Consider the following 15,145-nt stretch of genomic DNA (forward strand, 5'->3'; position numbering starts at 1 on the left):
TTAAATATCAATCTTTAGTATGAAAGGTATCTGCATTTTCCTATGCATGAGAAATGTCTTCCTTGCAAATGCCCTTCTGAATGAATCCTTCACCTCTTTGTTTCTCAGGCTTAGATGAAGGGTTTCAATATGGGAATCTTTGCCATGTAGAACACAGAAACAAGTTCACTGATGTTGAGGGGGAAACTACAACTTGGACATGCATAGATAAATAAGAGTCTCCCATAAAGGATGGAGACAGCTGTCAGGTGTGAAGAGCAGGTAGAGAAGGCCTTGTGCTTCCCATCAGCAAAGTAGATTCTCAAGATACTGATGACAATGTGAAATGTAGGAGAACAAGATGACCACACCACTGAGAACTCCTAGACCCCCAGCCAAGGTGAAAAGTAAAACCTGTTTGGCTTGGGTGGCTGCAAATGCCAGGGAGAGAACAGGAAGACGATCACAGAAGAAGTGATTGATGATATTGGGGCCAAAGTAAGGCAGGTGAAAAGCAAAAGTTGTATTGGTCATGGCACTTAGAAGATCCACCCTGGGGTCAGCCCCATGGCTGAGTTTTTAGGTTTGTACACTCTCCTTAGGTGGCCCAGGGATTTGCCACTTCAGATCCTGGGTGTGGACTAGCACCACTCATTAAGCGATGCTGAAGTGGCATCCCACATAGCACAACCAGAAGGATCTACAGCTAGAATATACAACTATGTACTGAGGGTGCTTTGGGGAGAAGAAGAAGAAAAGACTGGCAACAGATGTTAGCTCAGGTGTAAATCTAAAAAAAAAAAAAAATGACCCATGGTAGAAAGCCCTACCACCAGCTGCACTCAGACCCACTGGGACAGAATGAGTGTAGACAACAGTGTCTTGCAGAAGACCATATACCGATCATATGCTATGGAAGCCAGGATGAAACATTCAGTCACAGCAAAGTGAACAAAAAACATAACTGGGAAGCACAACCAAAGAAAAAGGTTTTTTTCTCCATAAAGATGTCAGTCTACATCTTGGGACCAATAACAGAAGAGGAGCACACATCCACAAAGGATAAGTGATGAAGAAAAAAGTACATGAGTGTGTGGAGCCAGGAGTCCATCCAAATGAGAGTGATTAACCCCAAGTTTCCCGGAAGACAGATGAGGTAAATCAAGAGAAATACCACAAAGAGGACAGCCTGGTGCTAGAAGTGATGTGTCACGCCCACAAAAAACAACAACAACAAAAATACTCAATCACCAAAGTTTGGCTTCCATAATTAATTTGTCTGATTTAATCTGTCATGAGAAAAAGAAAAAAAATGTTCTTTGCAACTAATTCATAAGTAAATGTTTCTTAATTCTAAATCTGCATTTAACTTCTATTTTTTTGGGTTAAATAGGATAGCCTGACACCTAATTCTCTTGAGTTCTATTCTTTGCAGTCATGCTGTCTATCTACAAACTATATGTGTGATCCTGAGTAAGTCACTAATCCTCATAGGGGTCTTCTGTTTCTTCCTTGGAAACAGGATTTTTGAATAGAATAAGAGAACTTTAATCTAGTAGCGAACATTGGGGATTATCTAAAACAAGTTCTCTAATTGTGCCAGTTTATATTTCTGAAACTATTTACCTTTGAACAAAAAATATTTTAAGAAACACTTCATTGAAAAAGGTACTATGAGAATTCAATGAATTCAGACTGATACCTATTCTCACTGCAGATTAAGGGTAAACAGGTGTTCAAGATGTAACTTCCTCCCCAACTCCTTAGATTCTATAGGAATATTTAATTGAGTTGTCTAAAACATATTTTTGATGTCTGAAGGAGAGAAAGCTGAGATAACACAAGGTAGCTTTGTAACAGGGTTCAAAATCCTCAAAAGTGCATATCCTCTGTGTATCCTTTCCCAAAATGCCTATGTTCCCTCTTATCCAGTCAAACTCCATTAAGCTAGTCAAACTCCATCAAAGTTTTAAGTCCATCAAAGAAGAGCCCAGTTCTTAAATAATGAATAGGTGTGGCGACCCACTTAGTGTTTTTAGGTGCTTGAGAGAGAAATATAAATATTTTAAAGATGACAGAGTGCACCCCTGGGCAGTTATCCCAGAGAAATGAATATTTATGTCCACACAAATAAACCTGTACAATTTTGTTGAAACAAGCTTCATGTATAATGCCGAACATTTGAAGTAACCAAAATGTCCTACCATAGGTGAATGGTTAGACAAACTGTGGTATATCCATACTATGGAATACTATTCAGTAATAAAGAGAAACAAATTGATACATGCAACAACTTGGATGCATCCAAGGGTATTAGATTCAGTTGAAAAAAGTCAATAAAAAATTTCAATATAAAAATACACTGTTTCCCTTACAGTCAGTGGACTAAATTTAAATACCTTTTAAAGAAGGCGTTCAAAATAAGACAGTGTGGATCTCAGTGAATCTTACAATTGTACAAAACATGGTTTGTCCTCTTATTTCCTGTATTTCTTGCTATCTTCCAGAAAATAGAACACCAAATTATGGTTGAAAGGATATTGTACCTGGAGAAAACAAAAGTGTGGGACCCAAATATGAGGTCTTAGAAATCCATAAATTCCTCATGGCTGTCAGGGTCATTATGTATAAAAATAGTATTAATGTCCTATCTATGATATAAAAATCAATAAATAACAATGCTAATAACCAACACTTTATTGAAGAACTGCAATACATTTTTGCACTTCAAAAGCAAAAATCATGTAATTACAGTGGCAAAATCCCAACAAATTATTACTCTGAGCAGAGCGTATAGGGGATATAAAAGGCCTTTGTAAAATATCTATTCCAAATGCAAAGGTAGTATCAGAGAGTGCTGTGGTTACATGCTTCTTGAATAATTCACTTTTTTAACAAGAACATAAAAAGATGTTCAACATCACTAATTATTGGAGAAATGCAAATCAAAATCACAATGGGATAACACCTCACACAATAAGACTGTCTGTCACTAAAAAGACAGGAAATAACAATTGTTGGAAAGGATTTGGAGATAGGAGAATTGTCATAGACTGCTGTTTGAGATGTAAATTGCTGCACTCACTACAGAAAAGAGTGTGGAAATTCCTCTAAAAATTAAGATGGAAATAGCATATAATCCAGCAATTCCATTTGTGGATATTTATCCAAAGAATAGAAAAACACTAATGCAAAAAGATATAGGCACCCCTATACTGCAGCATTATTTACAGTAGCCAAGATATGGAAACAACCTAAGTGCCCATCATGTTGAATGGATAAAGCAGATGTGGTATATGCATATAATGGAATACCACTCAGCCATAGAAAAGATGAAATCCTACTGTTTGTGGCAACATGAATGGACCTTGAGGGTGTTATGTTAAGTGAAAAAGTCAGTTGGAGAAAGACAAATGCCTTAAGATTTCACTCATATGTGGAAGATAGAAAAACAATGACAACAAACAAATACATAGATGTAGAGAACAGATTGGTGGTTACCAAAGGATAAGGGAACGGGAGGAGGGCAAAAGGGGAAAAGGGAGACATTGAACAGTGATGAATGGCAACTAGATTTGGTAGTGAACATGATGTAGTATACAGAAGTCAAAATATAATGGTACACACTTGAAACTTGCATAAAGTTATAAACCAATGTTACCTCAATAAAAAACTAAATAATAATTCACTTTTTCTCCAGTTGTATTAATACTATGTAATAGATACAGAACATTGCATTAGTCCAAGGTGTACAAAATAACGATTTGATACATGTATATATTGCAAAATGATTACCACAAAAAGTTTAGTTAAGATGAACCACTTAAAGTAGCTACAATTTGTTTTCTCGTGAAGAAAACTTTTGAGATCTACTCTTTTAACAACTTACAAACATAAAATAAAGTATTGTAAACGATATCTACAATTCTGTACATTACATTCCTAGAAATTATTTATCCTTTAACTGGAAGTTTTTGCCTTTGGACCATACTAGATTTTTAATAGTTTATGTTTAAAGAGAAAAGATCATGTTCAAAGACAATTGAGATATCTCAACACCCTGTAAGCAGACCAGACGTACTATTAAATCACTGGTTCTAACACTCATTTAGGACTTTAAAAAGACCTCATATCCTAGTCATAAATCTTGAGAACATCCTTTAAAGTTTTGAGTTTCAATAATCCACTCATCTCAGTTTAAAATTCTAAAACTCATTCCTGCTAAATGAGAAATGAGAAAATCAAAATGAAAAAATCATAACCTAAATACAATGCATGACTTTTCAATGACACAGAGTAATAAAATATGTCTCAACATAAAAGTAGGACTCCCAACACTCAACCTATGTTCTTGCATCTTGAAAACCTATTAACTCTCAATTTGTTCTAACAATTGTATTCAAGTTTACTTACCAATAAGAAACTTCTTCCTTTCAAATGCCCTTCTGAATGAATCCTTGACCTCTTTGTTTCTCAGGCTATAGATGAGGGGGTTCTACATGGGAATCACTGATGTGTAGAACACTGAAACCACCTTATTGATGTCCAGGGAGAAACTAGAACTCGGACGTACATATATGAAGAAGAGTGTCCCATAAAGCATGGAGACAGCTGTCAGGTGTGAAGAGCAGGTGGAGAAGGCCTTGTGCCTCCCATCAGCTGAGTGGATCCTCAGGATAGCAATGACAATGTAAATGTAGGAGACCAGGATGATGGCGCCACTGAGTACTCCTAGAACTCCAGCCAAGATGAAAAGTAGAAATTCATTGACCTGAGTATCTGCACATGCTAGGGAGAGAACTGGAAGAAGGTCACAGAAGAAGTGATTGATGATTTGGGGGCCACAGTAAGGCAGATGAAAGGCAAAAGTCGTATGGGTTGTGGCAATTAAAAGACCCATGGTATACGGCCCTACCACCAGCTCCACACAGACTGGCTGGGACATAATGAGCGTATACAATAGTGGCTTACAGATGGCCATATATCGATCATATGCCATGGAAGCCAGGAGGAAACACTCAGTCACAAGAAACTGAAGAAAAAACCATAACTGGGCAGCACAACCACAGAAGGAGATTACCTTTTTCTCCACAAAGATGTCAGTCAACATCTTGGGACCAATGACAGAAGAGGAGCAGACATCCACAAATGACAAGTGGCTGAGAAAAAAGTACATGGGAGTGTGGAGTCGGGAGTCCATCCAAATGAGGGTGATCATTCCCAAGTTTCCAAGAAGACTGATGAGATAAATCAAGAGAAATACCACAAAGAGAACAATCTGGTGCTGGAAGTGATTTGTTAAACCCACGAAAAAAAACTCAATCACCAAAGTTTGATTTCCACAATCCATTTCTTTGATTTAATCTGTCATGAGAAAGAGAAAGAAGTTTCTCTGCAGTCTAATCGTAATTAAAGACCTCTTAATTTTAAATCTGTATTTAACTTTTATTGTTTTAAGTTAAATAGGATAGCCTGAGACTTAACTCTCCTGAGTTCTACCCCTGGCAGTCATGCTATCTATCTGAAAAATATTTGTGTGATCCTCAGTAGGCCACTATACGTCACAGGGCCCTTCACTTTCTTCCTTGGAAATGGGATTTTGGAATAGAATCATAGAATTTTAACCTAGAAGTGAACATTGGAGATTTTCTAAGGCAAGTCTTCTAACTGCACCAGATTATATTTCTAAAAATATTTACCTTTGAACCAAGAATATTTTAAAAAGCACATCATTGAAAAAGGCACTGTGATAATTCAATGAATTCAGACTAATATCTATTCTCACAGCAGATTAAGGGTAAACAGGTGTTAGGGATGTGAATTGCTTCTGATAACATTGGGTTCTATAGCAATAAGTAATTGAGCTGTCTAAGGAGTAAGTTCTGATGTCTAAAGAAAGAGGGCAAGCGGAGACAAGAAAAGTTAGAAGTTAGCAAAATCCTCAACAGTATAACCTCTGTGACTCCTTTTCCAAAATGCCTATGTTCCCTCTTATCCATGGTGTATATTCTCATGTATTTCATTGAACTACATTGAAGTTTAAGTCCATCAAAGAATAGACCAGTTCTTAAATATTAAGTGTTGTGATTCATGTAGAGTTATTAGGTGCTTATGAGAGAAATATAAATATTTTAAGGATGACAGGAGCACTCCTGGGCAATTATACCAGAAAAATGAATATTTATATGCACACGGAATCCTATATAATATTGTTAATAGAAGTTATTTTTAATGCAAAACGTTTAAAATAATCAAATGTCTTACCATAGGTGAATGGTTAAACAAACTGCGGTGTATCCACACTGTGAAATACTACTCAGTAATAAAGAAGAACAAAACATCATACATATGATGACTTGGATGTATCTAAGGCTATTAGGCTGAGTTAAAAAAAGTCTCAAAAGTTCACAACTCTATGATTCTGCTTATATAACATTCTCAAAATGGCAAAATTATAGATTGGAGAACAAGTGAGTGGTCACCAGGGATTAGTAATGGTGGGAAGGAGGTCGTGTTGACTCTATAAAGGGGTAGCACAATGGAGATTTTTGTAGAGACAGAATAGCTCTGTCTACTGATTGAGGCATTAGTTAAACAAAGCTAAACATACGATAACATTAAAGAGAAGAATATGAACTTATCATCCAAATGTCAGTTTCCTGGATTTGATGTTCTAGTATAGCTCCATAAGACGTAACCATTGGGGAAAATGTGGTGAAGGATGTGTGGGGCTTCTAAGTATGATCTTTGAAGCTTCTTGTGAATCTTAATTTCAAAATGAAAAGTATTTTTAGGAAAAAAGTGAGTGAGAAGGGAGAGGAAAGGATAGTGAGAACAATGCGAAAGAAGCAGAAGCAGAAGCAGAAGCAGAGGAAGAGGAAGGAGAAGGAGAAGGAGAAGGAGAAGAAGGGGGAGGGAGGCATCCACTTTGGATCTTGAAATAATCATCCTGATTCCAGTAGCACAATCACACAAAAACCTGAACGGATGTGCCATAGAGAAGCATTGACTGAAATCCAACAACATTCTTTCCTGGAAAGAAAGCTTGAAAACGGTTTTGCTTAACAGGACATTAGTGAAAAAGCCACTCACCTGCTACAGTCTCAGAGGCAATGGAGCTTGGAAAAAAAAGACAGAATGGTGAAATTTAAGATGAGTCAGAAAAAACTACACATTAGTAGTGAAATGTTTCAAGAATTGCATACTATCTAAACTCAGAAATACATTACAGATCATATATATTTGTATTAACTATTACTCAGGGAAGATGTAAACAAAGCATTTTATGTGTCATAAACTAAGGATATGAAAAAATTTTATAAGGGTTAAACTAGAATATAGACATCTATCATCTCAACTAACTGCCTCTGTAAACAAAAGTGATGAAGTATATCCATCAGTGATAATTATTATATATTTCAAATTTTGTATTCAACTTGAAAGGCTGTGTGAAAACAAGTTTCTCACTATGGAAATACATATTACACTAATTTTCCCCAGCTGTACTCAAAACAAAGATTCTAATACAGAAAAATCATGATCTCAGGTATTGATGTGACTATGGACATGAAAGGTATGACAATTTCAGTCAGTTCTTTTCTACTTATACTGTCCAATTTAGAAAAAGTGAAGAAATTTACCCACAGAAGCCAATGGTTCTTAATTGGAACATTGTCTGAGCCTATAAATCTCATAGTACAGCTCAGTATCTCTTTGCCAAATACAGAATGCCACCAAAATGTACATTCAAGTTGTGTCATTTAAACCAAAAGACACGGACTGAATATTATGTGTTCCAAATCATTCTTCATCATAATCTTAGAGATAATATTTTCCCAGGTTTCTAACTCATTTTCCATATCTGGCCTCCTAAAGGCAATTGAGGGAGTCACTTAACTCACCTGTCTGAAGAAATATTCCCTAGATTGTTTGCCTGCTTATGGCAAAGTGAATTGCAAAATTAATTTGCCCTGAATGAAAATGAATTACTCTGCAAATGATGACTTGTCATTCTTCTCATCTTCTTCTGATATCCAGAAAGATAAACAATATATTGTACCATCCTGAAACATATGCATTTCAATAGCACTTTCAAAAGGATTTCATTGACTCGATTCTGCATTCATACAGCAGAGGTTTTCCCAAAAGCCTGTTGTGTAAATTGGAGCTAACTCCTTCAAGGAACCAGAAGCTCAGGAGACCAGTCCCAAAGAGAAGATATTAAAGTTATTTTATGAGAAATAATTTGGAGACTTTGAGTCAAGTGTAATGCAAAAATAAATCTCTCTCTCCCTTTGGGATTACCCACACACAATTTGAAATACCAGTTTTTTTTCAATTACTGCATAATGAGCACCACTCCATAGCACTGTGCAGATTTGAGATTCTAAAACAGAGCCTGCTTCAGAGAGATTACAATCAGACAGGGAGCCTGGGTACAAAACTGCACTAGAGACTCAGTGATTTGCCCATGAGTTACTAGGAGAGAGGGATCATTGTAGCCAGTGTTGGAAATAGTCTCTTGGACATGATGAATCTCAAAGAGAGGCTAAGTTATAAGTTAGTAAAAATGACGTGGACTGGAGTGTCTATGCTGCAATACAGAGCTATAAATTTGGACAGCATCTTTGAGAGACAAAGGTAATCCACATTGGTGGTTGAAAATTTCAAATTATAAGATTAGAAAAATATATTTTGACCCAAACTTCATAAATATTTTAACATTAGGCAAAGGAGTCTGAACTTCTTTCTGTAACCAACAAGGAATCTTTCAAGGTATTTCAGAAAAGAGGTGACATTTATCCATATAAAAGTTGCCACAGGACATTAATCTAGTCACTGGAGATCTATACTATATATAGGCATTCTTCAAAGTGCTTTAAGAGTATTAACTCATTTAAGCTTCATAAGAGCACAATGAAATGGATTAATAGAAAGATCTGGATTCTTCTACCGCTCACCACCTCACTCAGTCCACTTTCTATTCTTGGAACAAGAAAAGCAGGATTCTACCTCAGAAGCTTTCTCTTTTCCTTTCTCATTTTCTCTTCATTTCTCATCTCTCTTCTCATCCAGTTTCTCTCTGTAGCCTGCTTTTTCTTCAAAGCAATTACCATTACCTAACATTGAATTAGTTTACCTCCTATGACTATGACAACTAGAAATAGCAAGCAATAGGCTATATTGGAGTATATAAGGAAGCCATTTGGTGTAAACATAGTTCGGCCTGACTTTGTTTTTCCAAAAGGGCCACACATGGTCATTGAGCATGCATTGTATATCTGCTTTAAACATTTACTATGGCAAGAACAAATGCCCTTAAGATAAAGGTACAACTTCCCACCACATTGGCATTTCCTAAAGGATAAGCATCTTTCCTTAGGCTAGGAACTGATTGCTGTGTTCACCTGTGACAACCCAGCTTGGGACAACAGAACTGCCAACCTGCTGTGTCCAGCAAGACAGCAGACCTACTACCTCCTGTGTCCATCAAGTGCTGTGCTGACAGAGCAGTCTTGTGACTATTATAAAGGGGCATTTCAATTATATGTGAAACATCCTCTATGGGGGTATATAACCACTCTGTACACCCCACTACTTTGGTGCCCCTTCTTCCTTCGGGAAGAAAAGCCCCGGGCCATGGTCCTCACATTTTAGTTCAGAATAAACTCACCAAAATTTTCACTTATGGATGGTTATGGATTATTTTCATCCACAACTATAAAAATGGGAATGCTTTTTGTTGGTTTTTCCACATTATATCCCTAGGTTTCAGAATAGTGCCTTGAAGAGTAAATGCTCAATGAATATTTTTAAACAAATGAATAAATGGACAAATAATTCTAAGAGTGTGGCTGTAGGTAGAAAAGCTAGGAGAGTAATCTGAGTTCTTTCAGGTGCTGAGTAATTAGAACTTTCTTCTAGAATGGAAAGGAATTAAGGGTATTTCTTTGCGAAAGAGTCATAGGAATATCAAACTTGATTGGACAGGATTTTATTCCTGGGACATGAGAGAGATGAATTGAGCCAAGGGTGAATACTAAATGACAGATTGAGTGTCTGAGAAAATGTTCTTATATCTTCCTAGACCTCAGTTGGCTGGCTGCCCTTTGACTTCTGCTCTTACATCCCCTCTGTAATTCATTTCCACCAAGGTCATAAGTGACCCAAGGACTGACACTTGGACTCACCACACAGATCACTGGGTTTTCCAGATACGAGTCGATTTCTACTACCATTTCTACTATAACTTTAGAGAACACATAAATTTCCTTTTTTTGTATTTGCACTTGGCTCCAATTATTCACTGCTAGTCTCGCCCTGAGACATCTGGTTGTTCCAGGAAGGTAGAAACAGAGATGGACCACCCAGATCTCATAAAGGAAGAATGTTCAGCCTAAAAACAAGGAATTCAGTCAGCAGACAGACTTCAGCTGTTAGCTATTTCAGGGTCAGCCACAGCTGCAGAGCGCCACCCTACCCAGGGTCATGCTATTCCAGGAACAGACCCCATCAGGTGACAGAGTAGGCAGGAATATAAATGCCTGGACATTTTGCCTTAGTATGGGACAACTCTAACAGTACTTTCTCTAGAATTTCATCACATTGGTGTGGGTTCTGTCAAGCTGGATTCACAGTTTTACTTATTTCTTTCCCAATCTAACTTTTTTCTCCTTCCATTCACAGGTTTTGATCCCTGATAAACATCTTGCAATTCAAACTCTGTCAGAAGTTTGTTTCAGGAGAAGCCAACCTGCAATTGCTGGTAGTATCAGTAATCTGAAGGAGCAGGCAAAAAGTTAGAACTGGAGCTGAATCAGTCACTACCAAAGTGATAATGAGAGCCCCATGACTGGTGACAGATGAGAGCTCAGCCATCCTCAGCAGAAGATAGTGGTCCAATAGTTATAATTTTCAATAGGCTGAACTGGGAAGGATATACCAGTGGAGGGGTTGCACTAATAGTGAAAGTATTATGTGGTAGGTATTTGAAACATATGAATGGAATAGTAGCTAATGGGAGAACAGAGTTTGATGGCTACTGATAAGCCATTGATGATCTATAATAGAGGGAGAGCAACTAGCAACTGAAGCCAAGTGTGAAAGTGAGGGGGCCTCTTTGGTTACAGACTATGGTATACTCATCTTCATTGTATGTAGGGTCAGGAGAGACTGAGGACCAAGCTCGAGATTTAATAATAATAGAGCCTGAAACTCAAAGATAGTTAAGTTGTCAAACAAGGCAAGTCTGTTATGACAAGGTTTAGTCCCGGGACCACTTGAGTTGGAGATATCTGGGTGGATGCAGCTGAAGATATTGACACCTCAGAAGCATCTAAGCCTGCAGGCATGGCGAGCCCCTCTCTCCTAAAAGCTATAATTCCTCCAAGCTGTAAGAAATTGCAGCGATCTCTCTCCCTAGGGCAACACGGCCTCTCTTCAGAGAAATCTCCTGCCTCCTCAGGATACTCACCCTATAATTGAGGTTAAGTCTTGGTAAACCCAAATAGAAGGTCCTGGATTTGACAATGGTGTCAAAACCCAAACTCCCAAAGGATTTGCAATTACTAGATAGATGTATTAGCAGGAGAAGAGGGTGTATGTGCAGGGCCAGGTTCTGACACTGCTTTGTCAAGGGGATCAGAATATAAAATTGAAAAAGGAAAGATTTTTTTACTTAGGAATCCTCTTCCAAGATAAGGGCTTTAACACCCAGACAAGGGCCCTAGGAAATGGTGTTAATTCTCTGCTTGAATGGATGCATGAAAATACTGATGACTTATGTTGACTAAATCACAATGGTAGAGAGTGTAGAAATAGATTAAGAGGTTCGGGACATGGGAAATATATAACTTACAGCTGGAAGGTCTTTAAGATGACTATTTTCCAAGGGATGGCCCGGAGGATACACATTTATAAAAACCATAGGAATATGATGGTCAGAAGGGTACAGATATATCTAGCAATGATTAGTGGCAGCTCTCCTCTCTAAACTAGAACTGGCCGTAGGAGACAGTGTTTCAGAATGACAAACTTGCTGCATATGATGAGGATAATAGGACCCCAGACAAGAGATGCCAGTGGGTTTTGCTGAACCACCAGAAGATAGGAATGGATGATTGAACTGAAAGAACATAAATATTTTATTCTTCCATTTTTTCCTAGAATTTACTTGATATATGACAATATCATTCACCATTTTTCTGCCACCACAGTTCATAATAAGGAATTCAGTCACATTTCTAATTACTAAAATGTTATGCTATATTTGATATCTGATAGGGTGATTCTCCCTTCATAGTTATCAACCCAATAGTTCATGATTGGTGTCAATTTTCTATACAAGAATACTGAAAACATTTGAAGAGCCAAATTTATCATATACAAATTCCCAAAATACTCATCTCTCTGTTTCTAGATATCCCCTTCCATTACATTGATTTTTTTGTTGTTGTTCTACTGGCATGATAACTACTGACATGATAAGAAATTTACTTTTATGGTATAGAGTATCATCTCTCACTCACCACACTTTTTCAACTCTTGTCTTTGAAATTTGAGTGAGATCACTGGAACTTAACAGGTATGAAGTATGAGGCCTAGAATTCAAAAAGTCAGAGAATTAAAGTAGTACAATATCAGGGATATAAAGTCTGAAAATTCCAGAGATTTCTTGGTCTAAATGAGCATTCAAGTGCTGGACACAATAAGTTATTTATGAAAAGGTAGATAATTTTGGAAGAAAAACTTTCCCTTTTGTCACCTTTGTTTTCGCAGCAATGAAGGCGACATAAATGAAAGGAGATTGCATGTTGGCTTAAGAGGAGAATGGTAAACTATATTTGAGTCCATATGTCATATTTCTATTCATTCATTCATTGCATAAATACTTACTGATTATCCACGGCATATCAGGCAGTGTTCTATTTGCTTGGGATGCATCACTGAATAAAATACTTAAAGGACAAAAAACCTTCAATATAATTAAAATCTCAGCATCACTTCCAGGGAAATATTTTTGGCTTTCATGTGTGTTCAATGTGTCAGCCTGTATAGCAGGGTCTAGAAAAGCCTCTTCAAATTACTCTATCAGCCTCTTAAGAAATAGGTCAGCTAAACTATTCATTAACAATCACATGAACTTGTTTGGGTCCAAGTCAAAGGGCTGGATTAGACACATGTTGTAGCCTGGGTCCTCCTGTTATGTCACTTAGAATATGCCCCACTCCACTTCCCTGAAAACTTATTATCTGTCTCAATAAACTAAAGAGTCTACAAATAAGCCTATAAAAAAGTTTTATTCTTTTTTTTTCTTTTTTGAGAAATATTAGCCCTGAGCTAACTACTGCCAGTCCTCCTCTTTTTGATGAGGAAGCCTGGCCCTGAGCTAACATCCATGCCCATCTTCCTCTACTTTGTATGTGGGGTGCCTACCACAGCATGGCATGTCAAGTGGTGCCATGTCCGCATCCGGGATCCCAACCGACAAACCCCGGCCCGGAGAAGCAGAACGTGTGAACTTAACCTCTGCACCACCAGGCCAGCCCCTTATAAATAAGTTTTAATATTCTACATTTATTACCTTTCTTAACTATAAGAAAATAGCAAGCAAAAAAATAAGCATGCCCCTGATACAGAAGAAAGCAAAAATCTGAGTTAAAAGATGGATAAAAGTATTAACCAGTTCTTCCCAAACATAGGCAGCCTACAAATCAACATGCACTAAAGCAAACAGCCATAGGATGCAAGTGAATTTCCTGGGAAGGAGGCCGGCTTCAATGAAGAAGGAACACATAAAAATGAGGGAATTGACATTTAATAACGGACCATTTAGTAAGAAACCAGGGGCCCCACAAAGTAGACAGGAAATGAAAAAAAAAATTCCTTTATAGAAAGATTTTGGTAGTGTAACATGAAGAAGGAACATGGGGCCAATTATTTCTCCTATTTGAGGAGGACTCAACTTAGATGTGATACATCCCCTCCAAAATCAAGGAGAATTTACATGATCTCTCATATATTGATCTCATGAGAAAAACAAAGAAAACAGTAAAGAAGGGAAGGGAACAGGAAGGAATAGAGGGAAAGAGTAGGGACAGAGGAAAGGAATGAAAAGAAATCAGAAAAGAATAAACAGTATTTTGGGGAGGAGGATGGTCATGGCCAGCATTTTGAAAAGTGGAAGAAAGAGCAAATATATTTAGTTTCAAAGTTTCATGTAGTAACTGCATAACCAATTAGCACCAACCATATCTAGAGAAGTAGAAATAAAAATTGTCAGAAATATGTGTAGACTCTAAAGTAAAAGCAATTACAGACAGAGAGAATGAGAATTGAGAATCCTAGGAAGTGATCATTTCTGTGAGGAATGATGTGGGTCTTAAATCAGTTTGCATTGAAAAATATCAGTGAGCAGAAGACTAATGAAAGGAATTTATCCATAGAAAACTAGAAGAGAGAAACATCCCTAAAGCACATCTGTTTTCCGTTTGTTAGGAGAGATGGTATTTATGACTTAAGGTCACTGCATGCATTATATTTGTTTTATTTACTCACTCGCTTAAATTTTCTTTCCTGAAAATATACCATGTGTCAGATGCTGTTTTAACATTATTTATTAATTTGTGTACAAAACAAACATGATGTTTACGCCCTGTAATTTTCCATGTAGGGCTTCTAATTTATTGTTTATAAAGGGTTAAAATTTCATTCCACCTTTTGTGCTCAATCAATTTTATCAAAATTTGTATTATTATAAAGTACTGAGCTGAAAAGCCTTCCAGGTAATTGAACTCAAGGGGGAAAGTTCCTAGAAGGGAAAACTGGAAGACTGGTGATATCATTGCTAGGAAGATCTTTTTTGTTTTTTGTTTTTTCTTTTTTTTTGGCCACTATATGAAAAGATAGCATTCATACGAGTTTGCACACTGTGTAAAATCATAGAAGTGTAGAGGAGAAACTAATTTTGATGGCATTGAATTCATTACACTGATTTTACAAATTAAGACATTCAGAACCAGAAATGGTATAGGATTTATATGCTTTTAATCCTCTTGATAATTGGAGGAGGCAATGTTTAAACTATCACTTTAGACCAAGTCCAGTTCTCTTCTTAATACACACTTTAGCTGCTCTACCTGTACAATGGCAAAAGCTGTCCTCTGAA

The 15,145-nt window shown here is 37.1% G+C and overlaps 1 protein-coding gene and 1 pseudogene across 1 annotated transcript; both read right to left on the reverse strand.

Moving 5' to 3' along the window:
- On the reverse strand, positions 1-2,445 carry LOC106844078 (olfactory receptor 5G25-like; annotated as a pseudogene).
- Positions 2,446-4,474: 2,029 nt separating this feature from the next.
- LOC139040456 (olfactory receptor 5G25-like) lies at positions 4,475-5,329 on the reverse strand. Its single transcript, XM_070487224.1, has one exon. The coding sequence runs from the start codon at positions 5,327-5,329 to the stop codon at positions 4,475-4,477; it is 855 nt and encodes a 284-aa protein (XP_070343325.1).
- Positions 5,330-15,145: the final 9,816 nt, after the last annotated feature.

This window comes from Equus asinus, chromosome 17 (genome assembly GCF_041296235.1).
Source record: "Equus asinus isolate D_3611 breed Donkey chromosome 17, EquAss-T2T_v2, whole genome shotgun sequence".
Classification (NCBI taxonomy): Eukaryota; Metazoa; Chordata; class Mammalia; order Perissodactyla; family Equidae; genus Equus; species Equus asinus.

Coding starts and splice junctions, on each gene's coding strand:
- LOC139040456 (XM_070487224.1), bottom strand. CDS start 5,329: ATGGATTGTGGAAATCAAACTTTGGTGATTGAGTTTTTTTTCGTGGGT.